Source organism: Notolepis coatsorum (genome assembly GCF_963971535.1).
Source record: "Notolepis coatsorum genome assembly, chromosome: 17".
Taxonomy (NCBI): domain Eukaryota; kingdom Metazoa; phylum Chordata; class Actinopteri; order Aulopiformes; family Paralepididae; genus Notolepis; species Notolepis coatsorum.
In genome coordinates, this window is record NC_140181.1 from 5,056,188 (window position 1) to 5,081,621 (window position 25,434).

Here is a 25,434-nt window from a genome sequence, read left to right on the forward strand (position 1 = left end):
GGGATGGTTTGGTGAACGTTCACTGCGGTGAACGGGTTCCAAACGGTCCTGCAAGCGTGCTGTTAAACAACTAATGCTAGCTACATGCTAATACTAATGCTACATGCTGAACACTACTGCTACGCTGTTCTAATGTCTCCGCCGTGAGATGTTGCCCTCCTCTTGCCCGGTTCATCAATGAAGGTCAGTCGGTAGCTGTTGTGGGGGTTTTGCTGAGTCCTATTTACCTTTTTACGGGTAAATGGGTTGACAACAGGGTAGGCCGTGGCTAGGTAGCCTAGCCAGGTACGTTACCTTTGTGTTCTGGCGGGGTCTGTTGAACGGTGTCCCCACCTGGGAGCCGATGCGTGAGCTCGGCGGTGTAGCAGTAGAGCTATACTACTGCAGGATGGGACTTAACGCCGGGTTATGGCTCAGCTGGCTGGTTCCTATCCACATTGGCGTCGGGTAGTGGGGCTATGGGTCCAGCCGACATTGTAAAACATGTTGTGTGTTTGTGCGCAGGCGGTTGTTGATCTGGGTTCCACATCGCCTCACGCTAGGCCAGGGGTGGCCAACCAGTCAGAGACTAAGAGCCACAAAAAAATGACTGTGGTACCACAAAGAGCCACACCATATACCAGCGTTTCTCAACCTTTTTTTTCAGTCACGGCACCCTTCATGTGTTTATAGGTCTCACCCTCTGGCCTCTGAAGTTGCTAATGTCTTTTTTATTTGGGCCTCACAGGGTTAAAAGTACCCTGTGAGACCCACGGTTGCAAAATTACAAAATCACTTTTAGCCATTTAAAAAAACAATGTTTATTTAAAAAATGTTAAAGGGGAACTATTTTACTATTTCTTTCACTATTTGGGCACTTTTACACAATTCCTGTGAGTCTATGGAACACCTAGGTTTTTTTCAAAAAAAATGCATTGTTTTGTATTTCTAATCAAGTACTAAAAACCGAATTTTTCTACCTCAAGATCTTAAGCCGTTTTGAGGCTGGGCTCCAACCACTGTGTGGCCTGGTGCCAACTGCCACATCAACTGCCACATTATTATGCAGCTGAGAAATCTCTGACATCACAGATATGCACATTTTCAGATGACTCAGTTCAGTGAGGGTGAATATTGTGAGAGGAGAATTGGAAGAATTCGCCAATATGAGAATTAGAGACATATATCCTATTAATATAAGTCCACATAGCTAAGAAACAATGGTAAACACTGAAAAAAGCCATTTATAAGATAGTTCCCCTTTAAGCACATGTATAGTCAATTGGTCCTGTTGTTCAGCCTCACAATGCTATTTGATAGTAAATGTGTTTATATGTCCCACCCTCTGGCCTCTGAAGTTGCTAATTTCTTTTTAATTTGGGCCTCACAGGGTTAACCTCTTAAGCCCGAGATATACAGTAAAAGTGTATATTTTTAGCATTATGTTTGTTTACCAATTATTTTAACTGTTATTAGTGAAATATAAGATTATAGAAATCTCAGGGCATTGAGTCGGAAACCGGCGCATATTGACAGGAGGAAGTGGCACAGCCAAAAGTGAGTGTAGTCTTTTGAAGGAAGAGACTCAGGGCTTTCAAATTTCGAAAAACTACCCTACCCAGCTCACACCAGCCCCTGTCAATCATCTGACTTCTGGATTTACTTTTTAATTTCTCTTATTTTTTGGGATTATCTCCCACAAACCTGAACGTTATTGCCATAAAACAGAACGCAGTTCGTTTCTCTACCTTTCTGTGAACGTCTTGCAAAAAACGGTGTTGCAATATGATGAAAAATGGTGGAGAAATTTACATTATAAAAAAGATGGCAGAATTCAGTACTGTATCTACAAAACCTTCTGTTTAATCATCTTCCCTTTATTCATTTGCTTAAATTTTTCAGGTCTGGTCAATTTTAGCATGGTGTTATTTACAGTCAAAGATAATTTTTTTTTTAAATAGAATTGATATTCTCCTTTGGTTCATTACAATTTACTCAAGCCTAGTAACAGACACACTATTTCTGACACTGATCCATATATGTCCCTAGATTCAGATACCAAGAACATGCAAATGGACCATTTAAAAAAAAATTGTAAATGTTTATTCTACGTCCTTATGGAATGAGTGACATACAAAAAAAAAAAGTAAAAAAAAAAAAAAAGTAAAAAAAAAATAAAAAAAAACATTTTTTTTTATGGATGGAAGAGCCGCACATTGACGGGCAAAGAGCCGCATGCGGCTCGCGAGCCGCGGGTTGGCCACCCCTGCGCTAGGCTGTAGTAGTGTAGTGGGTTACTGTTTTGTTCTGTCACTCTGCTATGAGAAGGTCTGTCTATGCTACAGCTTTCTCTCCTCTCAACCATTCATGCTGACGGTCAATCGGTGTCTATTGGGGGAGTATGCGGGGGGGCTTTGTTTACCTTTTTTGGTAAATGGGCTAAGCTAGGGCTGGTGTGCTGTTGTGAATATTTTGAATGAAGGCGGGACTAGTTCGCTCTGGTCCGCCTCCCCTTAACGTTGTGTATATGGGTTTGCTCATTCTACAGTATTTTGTGGTTTAGTTCTTTTATTCATTTAACCCTTTCATGGTGCACACCACAGTGGAGGTTGCTGCTTGCAACCACCAATGGTGCTCCGTGTTAACATCAGTCCTTTGCTTTTGACATATTGAAACAGTGCCCCGCCCGGCCGACGCCATGGGTGGGTCGGCCTGGCGAGTGGCTGGTGGGCTGCTAAAGCCTGTACCGCCACGGTATGGAATTGGCAGCGATTAGAACTGTGTTCGAATTGCTGTTTTTTCTATAAAAAAAATGGTGTCTGGTGGCGGGGCCTTGAGGGCCAGCCGACGTCGACACATCGCGCGAGGTTGTTGACGTTATTAGCTTTGACCTAGCCGCAAGCTATAACCACTCAGGGTTCCCCTCTCCGCAGGGGATTTTGGTCTTCTGCTGGAGCGCGGGCGGTATTGTCCTAGGCCCCACACCGCCTCACACCGCGCAGCCAGAAGAAGAGAGAGCATGGCCTCGTCAGCGGCGATGACGAGGCCCTCGACAGGCGGCCATGTTTTCCCCCGCCAGAGGTATCCTGGGCGTTGAATCAACAGGTGTCCACAAGGCCGACAGCCTTGGCGACCAAGGGATCGGCCATGTTGGATGGGTTCGGCTTGAACAACAAGCCGTCACCGTCCTGCCGCGAGCAGCCCGCTCTCCGATCACTCCCTCCCCCAACACCAGCGGAAAAAGTGGGCTCTGATTGTTTCCTTTGGCTGCGGGCCGCGTGCCTTCGTTGAAGCGCGGGCGGCCCCACTTTTCGCTTCTCATGGGGGCTGACACCCAGTTGATGGCTGAGCCTGGGTCTGTCCGTGAGAATGTTGTGCTGTCAAGCGGCTCCCACACCATAAGCTGTGTTGGTTGAGCCTGGTGTTACGTCTGTCAACTATAAGTGTTGTCAGCAGGGGGGCTCGAAACCTTTTGAGGCACACAGTGCGGGCTTCCCCGGCCTCGCCTTCGCCAGGCCAGGTATCATGTTGGTGCCTCCCACTCCTGAAAGATTGGCAGTGGTCTCGCAGGCACACGTGATTTGGGTGGTAGTAATATCACTGCAGGGCTACGGTGTGTAGGAACCCATGGGGTCCTTACACCTTGCATGTCCGGCTGCAGAACAACTCCTCAGCATGTTCTGGAGGGGTGTTCAGTGGGGGGGCTTTTTTCACCTAGAAAGCCCCCCGTATCAAACCGGCCCTTTCTGTCGGGGTCCCCCCTTGGGTGCGATTGCCTCATGGGTGGTGTCAGGGTCAGATGTCCCGACACGGAACGCTCTGCTCGCACGGTTCCAGGGTTGGCTACGCACAGCGGGTGGGACCGGGCCAACTATCTACAGTTCCTGGCGGGCCTGCGCCACATGGCGGCGGGTGCGTTGGGAGTGTCATCACATATGAATACGGCAGTACCATATGTTGAGGTGGATGGAGAGAACGCTGAGGCGGGGACTTGTGTTTACACAACCCCACCCGTTTTCGGGTTTGGTACAGACCCTATTGGCAGGGTCTCCAGCAGTGACAGCTCTGGTCCACGAGATCCAATCTCTGTGGACGAAGCAAGCCATCGTTGTGGCGTTCTCCTCCCGGTGTTCTCTGGTGCCTGAGAAATCAGGAGGGGGGGGTGTCAGACCCAGGCTGGACCTGTCCCATGGGAAGGTTCAGCATTTTTTGGATCGTCTCCTACCTGTTGAACACTGTCAGGTGGGGGTCTGGTTCTCCTCCATAGACCTGTAGGATGCGTATGCGCATCTCCGATCTTCCATCCTAGGGCTTACCTACGCTTCCTTTGCAGGGTTAGCGTATGAGTACCAGAGGCTGCCGTTCGGTTTTTCTCTGGCTCCCCGCATCTTCACCAAGTGCGTGGAGGCCGCACTGGGGCCGCTGCATCGTCAGGGGTTACGGAGTGTATTCTGCCCTGACGACGTTCTGGTCCTTCGCGGTCAAGGTGGATCGTCAGGTCTCGTACCAGGCAGGTCCCTACCAGCCTGGGGTTTGCTGTAGACGGGAAGTAGAGTACTCCTCTTCCCAGTCAACGGTTGGAGGGCTATGGGCATCCCTCTCAGAGCGTGTTGTCAACACGCTCGGGAGGTTCCATCCTAGGACGGTTATAACTGTCTCACGTCACGTTTTTTAACCGACGCCTCCATCGCTGGTGACGCGTCGGGCCAACGCAGTAGGGGGCAGCTGGCAAACCATGCTGCCCTGTCTGCGCTACGTTCAATGTGTTGGTATTGAAAGCGGTCCTTCTGGTCCTCACACGGTGTTGATCAGGACGGACAACACGACGTCAGTGTCGTATATCGACAGACAGGGAGGAGTACGCTCCCCCTGTCTGCACCAGGCGGCGGGCGGCTGGCTATGGGCGTCCTCCATCTGCGCGGCCTGAGGGCTCCCCACATCCCCGGCAGGGTGACTGTGGGTACAAGTGTACTGTCGCAGGGCGGTCCTCATCCTGACGGGTGGGGATTACGTCTGGACATAGCCAGGCAGGTCTGGGACCAATGCCGTGCCGCCTGGGATTCTTCCCCATACATCTGTTAGGTCAGTTGTTGGGACGGGTACGTTGAGGGGCGCAGGTTCTTGATCCTGATGGTGATACCATCCGGAGGGCGCATGCTCCCTCCACTGTTGCGCTTACGCGGGCAGATGACGTATGTTCCAAGTGTGGTGTAAGGCGGGGGGCCGGGACCCAGTCTCCTGCCCCCTGGATGCTGTCCTTAGTTACCTCCAGTCTCTCCTTGATAGACTGTCGGCTTCGACGGTGAGGGTATATGCAGCAGCTATATCCTCCTATCATGAGGGATTTGAGGGGATGTCTTGTTCAGCCACCCTCTTGTGAAGCGTTTCGTGCTGGGCGCTCGACGCGTTAAGCCGGTGCAACGCTCCTTGGCTCCGACTTGGGATCTTCAATTGGTCCTCGGTCGGTTGTCCTTGGCCCCGTTTGAGCCGCTCGAGCAGGCGCCGTTGGAACAGCTGTCTTTCAAGACCGCGTTCCTGCTGGCTGTCACTTCCGCTAAACGCGTGAGTGAGCTCTGTGCTCTTTCGGTACGTCCAGAGTGCCTGTCTTTTCGGGCGATTGCGGGGCCTCTCTGCGACCTAATCCTGCTTTCATGCCTAAGAATATCCGGAGTTCCTTCCGCTCCCGGGATATTGTGGTTCAGGCGTTTCGTCCTCCTCCTCACGCTAGTGAGTTATATGCGGGCCTTCACCTGTCATGTCCGGTCCGTGCTTTGGGAATTTACCTCAGCCGTACTCAGGACCTCAGGGTCACCGTTCAGCTTTTGTCTGTCATGGTGGTTCTCGTGCCGGTAAGGCACTGTCGAAACAGCGCCTGTCCCATTGGTTGTGCGAGGGCATTGCCCTCTGCTACACGTTGGCTGGGCAGGATCCCCCTGGGGGCGTCAGGGCGCTCTCCACTCGTGGGGTGGTGCCTCTGCCGCTCTCCTGGGTGGGGCCTTGGTGGAGGCCATCTGTGCTGCAGCTTCATGGTCCTCCCCGGGCCCCTGTGTAAGGTTTTACCTCATGGACATGACCGGGGGTTCTGTCTCCCAGGCGGTTCTGGGGTCTGTGGCATTTCCTGCTTCCCGTCCTTTGGTAGGGTAGCAGGAGTGTGTGGGTATGGGCCACAGTGTGTTACGTCACACGTGGTTCCGCCTGTGCTGTGTGTTCAAGGGGTTCTAGTTCCCTCTTGCTCGCACTCAGGTGGAGTTGACTGCACCCCCCCTTCATTAGGAAGGATGGGGTGACAGGGCTCCCCGAACCCCTTGATGTGGGCTTGCGGGTCCTCAGGGGGTACATCTGTCGGGTCTCGCGTCCGCTCTAACCCATATCTCAATAGGCTTAAGAGCGGGACGCGATAAGCCAGATACGAAATATAACGATAGGTTATGTATATAACCTAGTTATATGAGTATTGGCTGAGCGTCCCGCTCTTAAGCGGCCCTGAGTTCACTTTTGAGGGATCTTTTACTGGAACGGGATTTTGGCGAGGAAGGGTGTGTTGGTGACCATGGCCATGGTCTTATAGGCTACGCCTCCATAGAGGCGGGACCCGGTCAGGTGTGGGTGTACAAGTTGTTTTCGTGGTGGAGTACAGTAGGTACAGGAGATAAGGGGTATCTCAATAGGCTCACCCTTCCACTTGTGACAATACAGAAGGTTAGCCCTTTACTATCACACAACCGACGGCGATGCTCCATCATTAGCATCATTAGCTACGCGGATAGATACGTTGTGTATTATGGTTAGTTTATAGTTATATATTTTTTTGTACAGTAGCTTATTGAGTTTATAGTTTATCGTTTATTTAGTTTATAGTTATAGTTTATTATAGTTATAGTTTGTATAGATAAAATATACGTTAATGTGTATTATGTTTACAAATCTACTACGGTCGAGGAGTCAGGAAAAACAAGCATCTCACGTTTTTCTGAATGTATGTACATTTAAAAAAGCTGTGACAATAAAATCATCTGAATCTGAAATTGTATACAACCCCCCCCCCCTCCCCCAATACCATTTGACAACTTATTTAATAGACTATGAAAAACTGGTAAAGATTTCACTTGAATGAATTATTGATCATTTGTAAATAATTATTACACTCATAATTCACATTGTAATTGACAAGGGTCCTATCTTATAAACAGGGGCTCAAATAACGTAACCAAAGCAAATTCTCCAATGACACCCACAGCTCCAAGAGGAAGCGCATGCCTGACTACCGGTTACCGGCTGAGATCTACACAGGAGCTCCCGTTAAAGACACCTACATACCTGTGTCAGCTCCCACAGACGGTAAGGAAGGATTACATGTAGGCCTAACAAGGTTACAGTCATCTGATTACAAATAAGTAACTGTAACCCATGTGCCAATAGACCTATTCGCCGATGACGTCATGACCAAATTGTATGCGCGCGTTAGTAGTGTGGTAGTGAAAGGGTTAAGAAAGCATATTTTCCATCTACAAAAGAAATGCATATTCCTCGTAGCTGAATATGAATATATAGTCAAAGAATTGTGGATTGGGGCTTCAACACTTCTATAGATGATCCTGTTAATGTCATTAGGTTGCTGTGTACTCTCCATACTGTAGTAGGGAGGTGTAGTCTGACGTCACTGTGGAGCGCCCGCGAGGTCCACCCCTATAGGGAGGTGTAGTCTGACGTCACTGTGGAGTGCCCGCAAGGTCCACCCGTATATGGAGGTGTAGTCTGACGTCACTCTGGACTGCCCGCGAGGTCCACCCCTATAGGGAGGTGTAGTCTGATGTCACTGTGGAGCGCCCGCGAGGTCCACCCCTATAGGGAGGTGTAGTCTGACGTCACTGTGGAGCGCCCGCGAGGTCCACCCGTATAGGGAGTTGTAGTCTGACGTCACTCTGGACCGCCCGCGAGGTCCACCCCTATAGGGAGGTGTAGTCTGACGTCACTCTGGAGCGCCCGCGAGGTCCACCCCTATAGGGAGGTGGAGTCTGACGTCACTGTGCACCGCCTGCGAGGTCCACCCCTATAGGGAGGTGTAGTCTGACGTCACTCTGGAGCGCCCGCGAGGTCCACCCCTATAGGGAGGTGTAGTCTGACGTCACTGTGCACCGCCCGCGAGGTCCACCCCTATAGGGAGGTGTAGTCTGATGTCACTCTGGACCGCCCGCGAGGTCCACCCGTATAGGGAGGTGTAGTCTGACGTCACTCTGGACCGCCCGCGAGGTCCACCCCTATAGGGAGGTGTAGTCTGACGTCACTGTGGAGCGCCCGCGAGGTCCACCCCTATAGGGAGGTGTAGTCTGACGTCACTGTGGAGCGCCCGCGAGGTCCACCCGTATAGGGAGGTGTAGTCTGACGTCACTCTGGAGCGCCCGCGAGGTCCACCCCTATAGGGAGGTGTACTGTAGTCTGACGTCACTCTGGAGCGCCCGTGAGGTCCACCCCTATAGGGAGGTGTAGTCTGATGTCACTCTGGATCGCCCGCGAGGTCCACCCCTATAGGGAGGTGTAGTCTGACGTCATTCTGGACCGCCCGCGAGGTCCACCCCTATAGGGAGGTGTAGTCTGACGTCACTCTGGACCGCCCGCAAGGTCCACCCCTATAGGGAGGTGTAGTCTGACGTCACTCTGGACCGCCCGCGAGGTCCACCCCTATAGGGAGGTGTAGTCTGACGTCACTGTGCACCACCCGCGAGGTCCACCCCTATAGGGAGGTGTAGTCTGATGTCACTCTGGACCGCCCGCGAGGTCCACCCCTATAGGGAGGTGTAGTCTGACGTCACTCTGGGGCGCCCGCGAGGTCCACCCCTATAGGGAGGTGTAGTCTGACGTCACTCTGGACCGCCCGCGAGGTCCACCCCTATAGGGAGGTGTAGTCTGACGTCACTGTGGAGCGCCCGCGAGGTCCACCCCTATAGGGAGGTGTAGTCTGACGTCACTCTGGACCGCCCGCGAGGTCCACCCCTATAGGGAGGTGTAGTCTGACGTCACTGTGGAGCGCCCGCGAGGTCCACCCCTATAGGGAGGTGTAGTCTGACGTCACTGTGGGGCGCCCGCGAGGTCCACCCCTATAGGGAGGTGTATCTGACGTCACTCTGGACCGCCCGCGAGGTCCACCCCTATAGGGAGGTGTAGTCTGACGTCACTCTGGACCGCCCGCGAGGTCCACCCCTATAGGGAGGTGTAATCTGATGTCACCCTGGACCGCCCGCGAGGTCCACCCCTATAGGGAGGTGTAGTCTGACGTCACCCTGGACCGCCCGCGAGGTCCACTCGTGTGGGGATTTATCATTGGGAAAATGGATTATCGGCTATTGTAACAATTCTGCCTCATGGACATTGAAAAGCTTTCCATTTTTGCACAAAATGCGTTCCCTTCTATCACTAACATTATTGTTTAAGCATTTCTGGTTGAATATTTTTTTTTAAGTTTACGATTAATTGCGAATATTTTCATGTTGAGCTATAGATTGTGGATGAATACGCACAGAAAGGTACACGATGCAAATGTTCATGCTTAATTTGTTTTTAATAAACGAGACGATTTAGAAAATGGGCAATCGGGAAATACGTTGCAATTTTGCGAGGTGGACGGGGTCTGGAAACAGCAATGACATGACACCTCCCTATAGCACATGGACTATAGTACATCACATCCTGTGTTCTACCTGTTAACTACATCCTGTGTTCTACCTGTTAACTACATCCTGTGTTCTACCTGTTAAAACTACATCACATCCTGTGTTCTACCTGTTAAAACTACATCACATCCTGTGTTCTACCTGTTAACTACATCCTGTGTTCTACCTGTTAACTACATCCTGTGTTCTACCTGTTAACTACATCCTGTGTTCTACCTGTTAAAACTACATCACATCCTGTGTTCTACCTGTTAAAACTACATCACATCCTGTGTTCTACCTGTTAACTACATCCTGTGTTCTACCTGTTAACTACATCCTGTGTTCTACCTGTTAACTACATCCTGTGTTCTACCTGTTAACTACATCCTGTGTTCTACCTGTTAACGATAGGTTATGTAGATAACCTAGTTATATTAGTATAGGCTAAGCTCCCGCTCTGAGCCTTACGAGATACTCTATATCGCCTGTGATACCTAATGTATCTCCCACGAACAAAAACACATGCACCCCACCTGTATGGGGCCCCGCCCCTTATGGTGGTACCACCCATATAATCATGACTCTGGTCATGACACACCCTTCCTCGCCAAAAACCCGTCCCAGGAAAAGATCCCTCAAGAGGGAACTCAGGGCGCGCAGAGCGGGAGCTTAGCCTATACTAATATAACTAGGTTATCTACATAACCTATCGTTATATTTCGTATGGCATCGCTCCCGCTCTGAGCCTTACGAGATAATGGGGAAGAGCGGGTGCGAGACCCGACAGATGTACCCCCTGAGGACCCGTAAGCCCACATCAAGGGGTGCGGGGAGCCCTGTCACCCCATCCTTCCTAACGAAGGGGGGGCGCAGTCAACTCCACCTGAATGCGAACAAGAGGGAGCCAGAACCCCTTGAACACACCGTACAGGCGGAACCACGTGTGACTCAACACACTGCGGCCCATACCCATACACTCCTGCTACCCGACCAAAGGACGGGAAGCAGGAAAGGCCACAGACCCCAGAACCGCCTGGGAGACAGAACCCCCGGTCATGTCCATGAGGAAAAACCTTACAAAGGAGCCCGGGGAGGACCATGAAGCTGCAGCACAGATGGCCTCCACCGAGGCCCCACCCAGGAGAGCGGCAGAGGCAGCCACCCCACGAGTGGAGTGCGCCCTGACGCCCCCAGGGGGATCCTGCCCAGCCAGCGTGTAGCAGAGGGTAACACCCTCGCACAACCAATGGGACAGGCGCTGCTCCGACAGTGCCTTACCAGCACGAGCCCCACCGTAACAGACAAAAAGCTGGTCGGTAACCCTGAAATCCTGAGTACGGCTGAGGTAAATCCCCAAGCACGGACTGGACATGACAGGTGAAGGCCCGCATCTAACTCACCAGTGTGAGGAGGAGGACGAAACGCCTGAACCACAATATCCCGGGAGCGGAAGGAACTCCGGATATTCTTAGGCACGAAAGCAGGATTAGGTCGCAGAGTGACACCGCAATCGGTCCGAAAAGACAGGCACTCTGGACGTACCGAGAGAGCACAGAGCTCACCTACGCGTTTAGCGGAAGTGACAGCCAGAAGGAACGCGGTCCTGAAGGACAGCTGTCCCAACGGCGCCCGCTCGAGCGGCTCAAACGGGGCCAAGGACAACCGACCGAGGACCAATTGAAGATCCCAAGTCAGAGCCAAGGAGCGTTGCACCGGCTTAACGCGTCGAGCGCCAAGCAGGAAACGCCTCACAAGAGGGTGGCTGAACAAGACATCCCCTCAAACCCCTCATGATAGGAGGATATAGCTGCTGCATATACCCTCACCGTCGAAGCCGACAGTCTATCAAGGAGAGACTGGAGGTAACTAAGGACAGCAACCAGGGGGCAGGAGACTGAGTCCTGGCCCCCCGCCTTACACCACACTTGGAACATACGTCATCTGCCCGCGTAAGCGCGACAGTGGAGGGAGCATGCGCATTCCATATGGTAACACCATCAGGATCAAGGACCTGCGCCCCTCAACGTACCCGTCCCAACAACTGACCTAACAGATGTATGGGGAAGAATCCCTGGCGGCACGGCATCGGTCCCAGACCTGCCTGGCCATGTCCAGACGCAATCCTCACCCGTCAGGATGAGGGCCGCCCCGCGACAGTACACCTGCACCCACATTCTCCCTGCCGGGGATGTGGGGAGCCCTTAGGCCGCGCAGATGGAGGACGCCCATAGCCAGCCGCCCGCCGCCTGGTGCAGACAGGGGGAGCGTACTCCTCCCTGTCTGTCGATACACGACACTGACGTCGTATCGTCCGTCCTGATCAACACCATTTGTGGACCAGAAGGACCGCTTTCAACACCAACACATTGAACGTAGCGCAGACCGGGCAGCATGGTTTGCCAGCTGCCCCCTACTGCGTTGGCCCGACGCGTCACCAGCGAGGGAGGCGTCGGTGAAAACGCGACGTGAGACAGCGCCGTAACCGTCCTAGGACGGAACCTCCCGAGCGTGTTGACAACACGCTCTGAGATGGATGCCCATAGCCCTCCAACCGTTGACTGGGAAGAGGAATACTCTACATCCAGTCTACAGCAACCCCAGGCTGGTAGAGACCTGCCTGGTACGAGACCTGACGATCCACCTTGACCGCGAAGGACCAGAACGCCATCAGGGCAGAACACTCCGTAACCCCGGATGACGCAGAGGCCCCAGTGCGGCCTCCACGCACTTGGTGAAGATGCGGGGAGCCAGAGAAAACCGAACGGCAGCCTCTGGTACTCATACGCTAACCCTGCAAAGGAAGCGTAGGTAAGCCCTAGGATGGAAGATCGGGGATGCGCATACGCATCCTACAGGTCTATGGAGGAGAACCAGACCCCCACCTGACAGTGTTCAACAGGTAGGAGACGATCCAAAAAATGCTGAACCTTCCCATGGGACAGGTCCAGCATGGGTCTTACACCCCTCCCTCCCGACTTCTCGGGCAGAGAACACCGGGAGGAGAACGCCACGACGATGGCTTGCTTCGTCCACAGAGATTGGATCTCGTCGACCAGAGCTGTCCCTGCTGGAGACCCCGACAACAGGGTCTGTACCAAACCTGAAAACGGGTGGGGTTGTGTAAACACAAGTCCCCGCCTCACCGTTCTCTCCATCTACCTCGACATATGGTACTGCCGTAGTCATATGTGACGACACTCCCAACGCACCCGCCGTCACGTGGCGCAGGTCCGCCAGGAATTGTAGATAGTTGGCCCGGTCCCCCCCGCTGTGCGAAGACAACCCTGGAATCGTGCGAGGAGCGCGTTCCGTGTCGGAACACCTGACCCTGACACCACCCACGAGGCAATCGCACCCAAGGGGGAACCCCGACAGAAAAGGGCCTGTCTGATACGGGGGGCTTCCGATCAAAAAAGCCCCCCCACTGAACACCCCTCCAGAACATGCTGAAGGAGTTGTTCTGCAGCCGGACATGCAAGGTGTAAGGCCCCCATGGGTTCCTACACACCGTAGCCCTGCAGTGATATCACTACCACCCCAAACCATGTGAGCTGCGACCACTTGCCAATATTCCAGGAGTGGGAGCACCAACATGATACCTGGCCTGGCGAAGGCGAGGCCGGGGAAGCCCGCACTGTGTGCCTCAAAAGGTTTCGAGCCCCCCTGCTGACAACACTTAAGTTGACAGACGTAACACCAGGCTCAACCAACACAGTTCAAGGTGTGGGAGCCGCTTGACAGCACAACATTCTCACGGACAGACCCAGGCTCAGCCATCAACTGGGTGTCAGCCCCTGTCTCCATGAGAAGCGAAGAATGGGGCCGCATACGCTTCAATGAAGGTTCGCGGCCCGCAGCCAAAGGAGAACGCTCAGAGCCCCGCTTCTGGGGGTACCAGAGAGAGGATTGAACGGGGAGCGGGCTGCTCGCGGCAAAATGACGACGGAGTGGTTTACCAACACCGAAATCACCCAAAATGGCCGATCCCTCGGCCGCCAAGACTGTCGGCCTCGCGATACCCTGTCGATTCTCCAACCAGGGCACCACTGGCGGGGGAAACATGGCCGCCTGTCGAGGGCCCCGTCATCGCCGCTGACGAGGCCGTGCTCTCTCTTCTTCTGGCTGCGCGGTGTGAGGCGGTGTAGGGCCTAGGACAATACCGCCCGCGCTCCAGCAGAAGACCAAAATCCCCTGCGGAGAGGGGAACCCTGAGCGGTTATAGCTTGCGGCTGGGTCAAAGCTAATAACGTCAACATCCTCGACGGAGTGGTTTACCAACACCGTGCGCGATGTGTCGACGTCGGCCGGCCCTCAAGGCCCCTCCACCAGACACCATTTCTGTAATAGAAAAAACACCAATTCGAACACAGTTCTAATCGTTGCCAATTCCATACCGTGGCGGTACAAGCCTTAACAGCCCACCAGCCACTCGCCAGGCCGACCATGGTGTCGGCCGGGCGGGGCATTGTTTCAATATATCAAAAACAAAGGACTGACGTTAACATGGAGCACCAGTGGTGATTGCAAACAGCACCCTCCACTGTGGTGTGGACCATGAAAAGGTTAAATGAATAAAAGAGCTAAACCACAAAAACTGTAGAATGAGCAAACCCATACACACAAAGTTTAAGGGGAGACGGACCAGACCCGTCTTCATTCAAAATATTCACAACAGAACACCAGCCCTAGTTTAGCCCATTTACCAAAAAAGGTAAACAAAGCCCCCCCCCCGCACTACTCCCCCAGTATACCGATTGACCGTCAGTATGAATGGTTTGAGAGGAGAGAAAGCTGTAGCAAGACAGCCTTCTCATAGCAGAGTGACAAAATGAAACAATAGCCCCCTACACAGGGCCGCCCCAGGAGATGGGGGCCCTCGCGTCTAAAAACGCACAGGGCCTCACATTTCTCCCAAGCGGCCCTGCCCTTATACTACTGCAGCCTAACGCCAGGCAATGTGGAACCCAAGACAACAATTGCCTGTGCACAGACACGCAACATGTTTACCATGTCGGCTGGACCCATAGCCCCACTACCCGACGCCAACCCAGATGGGAACACCGTTCAACAAACCCCGCCGGAACACAAGGTAATACCTGGCTAGAACCTAGCCACGACCTACCCCGTTGTCAACCCATTTACCCGAAAAAGGTAAATAGAACTCAAAACCCCACAACAGCTACCGACTGACCTTCATTGATGAACCGGGCAAGAGGCGGGAGAGTGACAACATCTCACGGCGGAGACATTAAAACAGCATAGCAATTAGCAGTAGTGATAGCATGCGGCAGTAGCGATAGCATGTTAGCATAGCTTTAGATGTTTTAGCAGCACGCCCAAGACAGCTTGGAAACCGTTCCCTGCAGAGAACGTTCACCAAACCATCTTGCCCCTGGCGCCAACACACAACAAGGTTGTGTCAACAACACAAACCAGCATTACTAACACTAATACCCATGCCTGAAGACACAGGGCCTACCTGAGTACAAGCTGGCCCGACAGCCAGCCTTGTACAGCTGAACCTCGATGTGCAGTCATCAACGAGGAACATCACAGGCCCGTCGTGTCGCCGAAAACATGCGTCGAAGATGCCAGGGGCCAGCAACCTCCGGTAAGCTTCCAACATTATTAATCTTCCTTAATCTTTTCATTCCGCTAGCTCGCATGGTGCATAGCATCCAGTACGCTGGGACGAAAATAGAGGAAGGGTGTGTCATGACCAGAGTCATGATTATATGGGTGGTACCACCATAAGGGGCGGGGCCCCATACAGGTGGGGTGCATGTGTTTTTGTTCGTGGGAGATACATTAGGTATCACAGGCGATATAGAGTATCTCGTAAGGCTCAGAGCGGGAGCGATGCCATACGAAATATAACTACATCCTGTGTTCTACCTGTTAAATACATCCTGTGTTCTACCTGCTAACTACATCACATCCTGTGTTCTACCTGCTAACTACATCACATCCTGTGTTCTACCTGTTAACTACATCCTGTGTTCTACCTGTTAACGTTAGGTTATGACTATAACCAAGTTCTGTTAACACTAGTGGACGCTCAGCGTCTCATTGCATATATCTCGCTTCAGCATATATATACTGAATAAATTTCAAAATGTACCTTTAAATGCCAGCATTCATCTGGCCACACCCCCATCCGCTTACCTACATAAGCAGGGGTGGTGCCACACACTCATCTCCTTCCCAACAAATTTCACCACAATGAAAAATCAAGGGCCGCAGCGGCGTCTAGACGCTGAGCGTCCACTAGTGTTAACAGAACTTGGTTATAGTCATAACCTAACGTTCTGTATCACACTAGCTCCCGCTCAGCATCTCATTGCATAATAGGAGCTGAGCGGGAGCTAGAAGCTCGACAAATGTACCCCGCTGAGGCCCCCCACAGCCATCAGATCAGGGAGGACCGAGCCCCCCCGACCCCCCCTAATGGAGGGCTTCACGGGAGGGCGACGGACCCGACCGTGCGAAGAGGCACTCAAGCAACTCAACGCACAGGGTGAGCAGACCGTGGCTTGACCCCACAACTACACACACGCACAACCCGCATGCCACCCGGGAACGAACGGAGGGAACAACCTCGTTACTGCCCCCAGAATCACGGTATCAAGGGCAAACCCAACCCCGTGGCAAGGCCGTAGCAGCGGAGCGCGAAGGAAGACCCAGACCCACCAAAGGGACTGGACCCCCTGGAACGAGGGCCCGGAGAAGTCCATGATGCCAGCATCAAGACCCCACCATGTGGGCACTTAGTGACCCCGCCCCCCACATCGCCAGCGTATTCGGACAAAGGCCCCTCAGCCGAGCGGGCCCTGTCCCCCCAATAGTACACCGCCTGGCACACTGACCCTGCAGAACAGGCAGTCAGCATGGCCGTAAGCACACAAAAAAGGTTAACCAACGGAAGCAGGCAGCGCACCGGGGAAAAACCAGGCAACAGGCTGTTAACCCTAGCCTGGAGACTGCGGACGAGACAGGCGCCAGAGGGGACAGCTGAACACAGCCGCCCCGGCGGAAGGTGCGTAAGCTGGCGTTGTTGCATGACCAAGCCTCCATTAAAAAAAAACCCACCCAGAGGGGTTGAGGCAGAGAAGGCTGACACGATTGGCAGACGTCATGAACGTGCAGGGGCACCCTCAACCGGTGAACCCGGGAGTTGACACTGCTCCAACACACCAGGGAATCAACCACCTTGGTGTTACCCAATGCGGTGGTTGTTCCTATAACCCCTCAAGAAAAAAAACTCCAAAACCCACCTGCGGGTATACACCGGCTATACCGCAGTACAAGTGTTTCAGTTTTCAAAAAAGGGTTAACCCAGGCCTACGGGTCGACGAAACATGACTTCGGACCGGGCCCGGCGATACGGGAAGCACAGGGTCACCAGAGGAGGTCAAAGACCACCCCAACAGGCCCCTCTTCGCCATGCGTGAGAGAGGAGCGAAAAAGAATGGAGAACCAGCCCCAAGCACACCGTACTTGGTATTCCCAGGCGGTCTCCCAACCAAGTACTAACCAGGACCAACCTGTGTAGCGGCCGAGATCTGACTAGATCGAGCGTGTACAGGTTGGCATGGCCGTAAGCCATTACGACAGTGCTGAGTAAAAAATTTACCCAACCAGGGTCTCCATAGCGCTTAACCCTGTGACACCCGGACCGACCTGGCATTTTTCCCCCTGAAAAAAGCCCAAGTCCCTCAGGGTACCAGAACAGCAGATCTGTATCCCCGGCGGACAACGGGTTCAACTGATCCGGACCAGCGTGACCAGAACCAGTCCCGTGCCCTAACCACGCCGACATGCCTACTCCAGGAGAAGGGGTAGATATGCGTGTTGATCTTAAACATGAAAAGAAGGCGCCACCCAGACGTTCGGGCGAACCGCGCCCGGTGGCCCACCCCCAGGGCGTGAGACCCCTCTACATATGTTCAGATCCATTCCGTCATCATCCCCCAGATATGAACGAGAATTCGTCGATAACCAAACCAGGTCGTCGGATTTGGTCGTCGGAAGAGGAAAAACCTCCATCCCAGTTGCTTTATAAAAACGCCGTTTTAACCTCAAGCAACCAAGGCGTGCCAGTCAGTCGCCTGTTTACAGAACACCCCGAGCTAGCACTATACGTGCGTCGGGACACACCCACATCAATGAACAGGCTATTTAGACCTGTCATTGAATCCCCAAGGTGCCCAGGGGAACGACAAGAGGGGTGTGATACTTCCTAACTCCAACTCTTTTTAATAGAAAAGAAGGAAGCACCAACAGTATGTATCCCAGTCTACACAGCCGGGGGTAAAATTTTTTCACATTTTTACATCCCACCACCCTCCCATAGGAAGGAGACGGGAATCCCCAGAGAGACTTCCCACGCGAGCTGTACAGATTGAAAAGAATATATTGCACCTTGAGCCATGTAAAAAAATTGGTTTTAGGGCTCTCCGGGGAGGAGGCACTGAACCCATACACACTCAATAATCGAATTGAATCGAATACATACACAATAGAGTAGGACTCCTTCTTGAGGGTCCACTCACCTTGACAATCTGAGGAGGAGGCTCTGTACTCTGAAGGAGGCTCCCTCACACGGAAGGAGAGTCCCAACTCACAGAAGGCCCGAATAGGAGCTTGGTGAGGAGGAGCCCTGACCACCCCCCGAAACAGATCCATCACATGGACCTGAACAGCACACGGAAGTCCTACCAACAGAGACGCGCACAGTGACATACTCTATGGCGGGGGAATTTCTGCGGTGCACACGCCCAATATTCCAGGCCGTGGGACCAGGAAACCCCCCCCCCCCCCCCCTCTCACCCTGTAACGTGGCGAACCGCAACGTGACAGGAACCTTGAAGGACAGGTGGGTTTACCCCTGACCAACAGAAAAAAGGGGGAGGAAAGGTTACCAGTTCACCCCTTTACGACCCCACACCCATGATACAATGTAATGACAAAGAGAGAGTATGACACAGTCATAGTCAGCTTTTTGATTGATTGATTGAAAAGTTTATTAACAGATTGCAGAATGGGTACAGTACAGTACAGCTCAATACATACAATTGTTAAGGGGATGCAGACCAGAGAAAGACTTTCGTCTTGTTTACATCGGGGTCCCCCATTTTCAATTCATCATAACATATATGACATACATGACATACAGATAGACAGTACTGCTACATCTATACATTTATGACATATCAGATTTGCAAATACAGTACTGTTTGTGATACAAAAGTGTCCAGAAAAGGAGTGTATATACATTTGGCATAGAAACTGTACATTGGAGGAGGTTGGTTGGGTGGGGTGGGGTTGGGTGGGTTGGGTGAGGGCTGTACATTGGAGGTGGGGGGGGGGGGGGGTTGGGAAGGGGACACACACACATTTTACACTGTACATTGGAATATTGACAAAGCCTTACTTGGTCATTTACTGTACAACTAGGTTAGGACATTTGTTTCGAATTGCAGTCTCACGTAGGTGTTTTTTGAGAGTGTTTTTGAAGGTGGGTAGTGATTCACATTCCTTTACAGCTTTAGGCAGGGCGTTCCACATTGATGTGGCATAATTGCTAAACGTGTTTAGTCCCTTGTTTGATCCGAATCTGGGTTTTACATGATTTGTGGAGCTCCCTCTGGTGTTGTGATCGTGGTATTCACTGACCTTTGGGAAGTATTTTGACATGTACATGGGTACCTTGGTCGCGTAGTGTATCTTGTAGACCAGGCCCATTGCAAGTTGCTGTACTCTGTCGTCTACTCTAAGCCATCCTAGGTTGTCAAAGTGGGCAGGGGTGAGGTGGGTTCTAGGAGTCAGGTCAAGTAGTAGTCTGACTAGCTTGTTTTGAGATGTTTGTAATTTGTTTTTTAGTGCCTTTGAGGTGCTTTGGTACCATGAGGTGCAAGCATAGTCGTAGTACCCTTGAATGAGTGCTCCTGCTAGAGTCTTCAGGGTATTCTTGTTTACCAGAGAGGAGATCCGGTACAAGAATCGCGTTCGTTGGTTGACTTTTTTTATTACATTGGATGCCATTTTGTCACAGGAAAGATTAGCCTCTAGGATGGAACCCAGGTAGGTAATTTCATCTTTCCTTGTGACAATATTGTCACCCACTGCAACCGAGAAGCCGTCGGTCTTGCTGAGTTTGTTATTTGAACCGAAGAGAATGGACTCTGTTTTGCCCATGTGTAATGATAGTTTGTTGTCGGCGAGCCATATGCAGATTTTGCCTAGTTCCGAGCTGAGGGCTTTTTCAACCTGTAACTTGTTCTTGTCAGAGACCAGCAGGGCTGAGTCGTCCGCAAACAGGAACAAGTTGCAGTCACAAGCTGACGTCATGTCATTTGCATAAATTAGGAATAGTAGCGGTCCTAGTATGCTTCCTTGTGGAACACCACAGCTCACTGTGAGGGGGGGGATAGTGTACCGTGTAGCTCCATGAAGCGTCTGACAGCTTCACACAGCGCATGAGCTAACCTGCTATCTGATTTTTACTAAGGAAAAAACACAGAATAGAGAGAGCTCTCCAAGAGCCCCGGTACCAAAACGTACACATGTGCTTCTGTGGCCAGTCCAACCCAGTTGTAGGTCACATGACACACACAACCCATCATCACCTACAAAAAATGGCAAAAACACTCTACAGAGGAACGCCGTTTTTCATAATGAGAGAATACATAATTCTCGATTAGTATCGGCCACAGGCCTTGCTAAGCACACACGAAAGCGACCAAACAATCTTTTCTTTTAGGAAAATAAAGTTTCTCCAGCAGTTTTAGCACAACCTCAGCAATCAAGCTAAGGGTTACATCGTATCCCTACCACACAGTGACACAATGTAGTGCAACAACATGTCTGAGAGGAGGATGAAGAAGTCCCCAGGGAACCGGGGGGAAACACAATCCTCCTACTTTACCCTTAATACGGCCAGTTAAAACAGGAAAACCTGTTAATATGTGAACACACTGTTCATTGTCATTACAGGCTGAGAAAAGAATCATTCTTTACTCATTTGTCACTAAGCATAGCTTTATAGGTTAGTTAACCCCCTTAGTTGTGAGTACACGGTACATATAAACACACATGATGTTTCTCAACACAACAAACCAGATCATTTTCACATCTGTAACAACAACCCGATTTGCATGGAGAAGCTAAATACCAGTGACAAGACAATTCACACATAACTCGCGTCGTATCCTAAATGTAGTGCAGCACCACTCGTTTTGGAAAACATCGTTATTTACAAAACATTTAGAAGGGAAAGCCAGAAGAAGTGTACAAGGTCTGGTCAGGCCTTGCCTACCCGGAGAGTAGATCAAGCGAAGTGCAGTCTCAAGGCACCATAGTAAACACAGCCGTTCTGTGTTGTCGATCTGGGCAGCGTCGCCGCTCCATCCCGTCGCTACGGTCCCCCTTGTTGACACAGTCCTTGCCGTCCTGGCCCAGGGCAGGTTCGACGAACATCCTCTGTCAAAGATGACGTCGTAGTCAAGAGTGTTTAAAACATGTTATAATCAAAGCACGTTCAACAGAGTAGCATTAAGCTAACGGCCGCTCTAACCATCGGGCGCTACCGCCCCTGCCCACGAGACGCCGAGCGAACGGCGCACGCGACCAGAGGGGAGACTTCGAATCCCCCCCACCTCTCCCCGTGAGGGAGAGGGGAGTTGGGAGCCGCGGCGGCGCGCGAGGGGCCGGAGCCACCCCGCACTGGGCCTCGGCCGATAGCAGCAAGCTAACGTTTCCTAGCCTAGCCCAGGTAGGCCACCTAGTGATCACAGCAGGCTAGCGCCGCAGCTAACAGCTGACTGGCTAACAGTAGGCCACCACTAGCACGTAAGCTAAGCAGCTATCACCTGAACTTGTACACAATGATATAACACTCACTCAGACAGGCCGCCGTTCTGAAACCCTCCTCACTTTTTAAGAGAAAAGAGAAACAAGATGTTAACACAGTTTTACAACAGTGATTTTACCAACACCCGACGGAGCCAGCACAATACCAAACTGGCCTGTAGCTGACTTGAACACAGATCTTCCACTAACGAACATCTATGCCCATATTTCCTCGTGAGGGAATACTCTCATTTGGATATGAAAGATGGGGCCTACACGGTGACAGAGAAAACATCCACTCGTCCAGAAAACACAGGGATCACCAGTGTTAATGGTCGTGGCCCACTAGTTAAACTATAATGGGCTTCAGATCAAGGTCTTCCGCTGTTGCCTAAGAGGCTGAACAAAAGACCTTAATCTGGGGCCGGTGTTCGTAAACATTGTCAGTTAGCCCCCATAGCACTAACAGACAAGTGGAGCCGCAAGCAAAACAGTACACACCAACCTGAAACCCACCGCTTCTCACAACAGCGGCGCGTCCTACAGTTCAGCTGTGTCCTGAAAGGTTTCACCCCAACCAGCACAGCAAGGAACTGCAGTTGAGAGGCATGCAGCGGCGTGCTCCCAATACGAAAACCGGTGGAGGATTTTAGAATGATCACCATCTTCCAGACACTCCAGTGACGAAGACAATATCGCCGTATTTTCTCGAAAATAGTGAGAGAGAAAATAAAGATATGATGTCAACGTATCTCTTGTTCTTCCTTTCCTCGTAAACATTGTCAGCCAATATTTTTCTCCACGTCAAGTGGGCATATGAGCAACACGTTGCTTGTGATGAAATTTGAGAAGGAGATGAGTGTGTGGCACCACCCCTGCTTATGTAGGTAAGCGGATGGGGGTGTGGCCAGATGAATGCTGGCATTTAAAGGTACATTTTGAAATGTATTCAGTATATATATGCTGAAGCGAGATATATGCAATGAGACGCTGAGCGGGAGCTAGTGTGATACAGAACTACATCACATCCTGTGTTCTACCTGTTAACTACATCCTGTGTTCTACCTGTTAACTACATCACATCCTGTGTTCTACCTGTTAACTACATCACATCCTGTGTTCTACCTGCTAACTACATCACATCCTGTGTACTACCTGCTAACTACATCACATCCTGTGTACTACCTGCTAACTACATCACATCCTGTGTACTACCTGTTAACTACATCACATCCTGTGTACTACCTGTTAACTACATCACATCCTGTGTTCTACCTGTTAACTACATCACATCCTGTGTACTACCTGTTAAAACTACATCACATCCTGTGTACTACCTGCTAACTACATCACATCCTGTGTACTACCTGCTAACTACATCACATCCTGTGTTCTACCTGTTAAAACTACATCACATCCTGTGTTCTACCTGTTAAAACTACATCACATCCTGTGTTCTACCTGCTAACTACATCCTGTGTTCTACCTGTTAACTACATCCTGTGTTCTACCTGTTAACTACATCACATCCTGTGTTCTACCTGTTAACTACATCCTGTGTTCTACCTGGTAACTACATCCTGTGTTCTACCTGCTAACTACATCCTGTGTTCTGTTCCACACTAGCTCACGCTCAGCGTTCATTGCATATATCAGGGGCACACTCAACCGGGTAACCCGGGAGTTGACACTGCTCCAACACACCAGGGAATCAACCACCCTGTCGTTACCCTATGCAGTGGTTGTTCCTATAACCCCTCAAGAAAAAACTTCAAAACACACCTGCGGGCATAACTGGCTATACCGCAGTACAAGTGTTTCAGTTTTCAAAAAAAGGGTTATTCCAGGCCTACGGGTCGACGAAACATTACTTCGGACCGGGCCCGGCGGCACGGGAAGCACAGGGTTACCAGAGGAGGTCCAAGACCACCCCAACAGCCCCCTCTTCGCCATGCGTGAGAGAGGAGCGAAAAGAATGGAGAACCAGCCCCTTCATGATAGCGCCAGGTACAACATGTACCCAACAAAGGGTCTCCATAACGCCCAACCCTGTGACACCCGGGCCGACCCGGCATTTTTTCCTGCAAAAAAAGCACAAGTCCCTCAGGGTACCAGAACAGCAGATCTGCGTCCCCGGCGGACAACGGGTTAACTGACCTGGACCAGCGTGACCAGAACCAGTCCCGTGCCCTAACCACGCCGACATCCCCACTCCAAGAGAGGGGGTAGGTATGCGTGTCGATCTAAAACATGAAAAGAGGGCGCCACCCAGACGGTCCCATCGTACCGCGCTCAGTGGCCCACCCCAAGGGCGTGAGACCCCTCTACCTATGTTTTGATCTATTCGGTTAACATCCCCCAGATATGAACGAGAATTCGTTGAGACCTAGTAACAGGCGCTCGGAAGAGAAAACCTCCATCCCAGTTGCCCTATAAAAACGCAGTTTTAATAACGAGCAACCAAGGCGTACCAGCCTCATGCGTGATTCTTATCAGAAACACCTCGAGCCAGCACTATGTACGCGTCGAGACCCAAACACATCAATGGATAGTCTACCAAGACACCAGACATTGTTCCTCCAAGTCGCCTGGGAGAACGACAAGGAGCCGTCGTGCTTCATGTTCTTTCCTCTTTTTTATTAAAAAAGAAAGAAACACAGACTGACATGAATCCCACGTGACGCGGCTGAGGGTAAAAATGTTTTCATTTTTACATCCTGCCACCCTCGCCACAGGGAGGAGACGGGAATCCCCAGAGAGACTTCCCACGCGAGCTGTATAGATTGAAAAGAAATATTGCAACATTGAGCTATGTAACACTTAGGTTAGGGCTCTCCGAGGAGGATACACACTCAATAATCAAATTGAATCGAATACACATACAATAGAGCAGAACTCCTTTTTGAAGTTCTACTCACCTTGACAATCTGAGGAGGAGGCTCTGAAACTCTGAGGAGGCTCCCTCACTGGGAAGGAGAGTCCGAACTCACAGAAGGCACTTCTCCCTGAGGAGGAGCTTCGTGAGGAGGAGCTCTGACAACTCCCTGAAACAGATCCATAACATGGAACCTGAACAACTCACAGAAGTCTTACCAATAGAGACGCGCTCAGTGACGTACTCTATGGCGGGGGAATTTCCGCGGTGCACACGCCCAATTTTTCAGGGCGTGGGACCAGGAAACTCCCCCCCCCCCCCCCCCCCCTACCCTGTAACGTGCCGAACAGCAACGTGACAGGAACCCTGAAGGACAGGGGGTTTTAACCCCTGACCAATCAGAAAAGGGGAGGAAAGGATTACCAGTTCACCCCTTTACGACCCCTCACCCCTGATACGATATAATGACAAAGTAGATCATGACCATCGGCATAGCCTGCTACATGAAGCCTCTAACAGCTTCACATAGCTCATGTGCTAACCTGCTATCTGAGTTTTACTAAGGAAAAAACACAGAACAGACAGGGCTCCTTTAAGAGCCCCGGTCCAGACTTACACATGTGCTTCTGTGGGCCAAACCTAACCCAGTTGTAGATCACAACAACACACACAACCCTTCATCACAACAAAAAATGGCAAAAGTACACTCTTACTACAGAGGAACGCCGTTTTTCATAACGAGAGAAGACACAAGTCCTCGATTATGTAATGGCCACAGACCTTGCTAAGCACACATGATAAGTGACCAAACAACCTTTTCTTTATGAAAAAATAGTTTCTCAAGCGGAAGCACAACCCCAGCAACTTAAGCTGAGGGTTACATCGTATCCCCACAAACACAGTGACACAATATATTGTAAACAAACATGTCTGAGAGGAGGGGGGAGAAGCCCCAGGGAAACCGGGGGGGTCACCCCTCCTATCTTACCCTTGATACGACCAAGTTGAACAGGTACCCCTGTTAATATGTGAACATGCTGTTCATTGTCATCACAGGCTGAGAAAAAGATTCATTCCTCA

The 25,434-nt window shown here is 51.4% G+C and overlaps 1 protein-coding gene across 1 annotated transcript in view; it reads left to right on the forward strand.

The window, feature by feature from the left end:
* The window catches only part of LOC311244506 (claudin-10-like), a 43,892-nt gene that overhangs the window by 12,804 nt on the left and 5,654 nt on the right, over positions 1-25,434 (forward strand). The window contains exon 5 of the mRNA XM_084334052.1: positions 7,217-7,317. Within this exon, the coding sequence (XP_084190178.1) occupies positions 7,217-7,317 (101 nt within the window). The remainder of the gene's footprint in view (positions 1-7,216; positions 7,318-25,434) is intronic.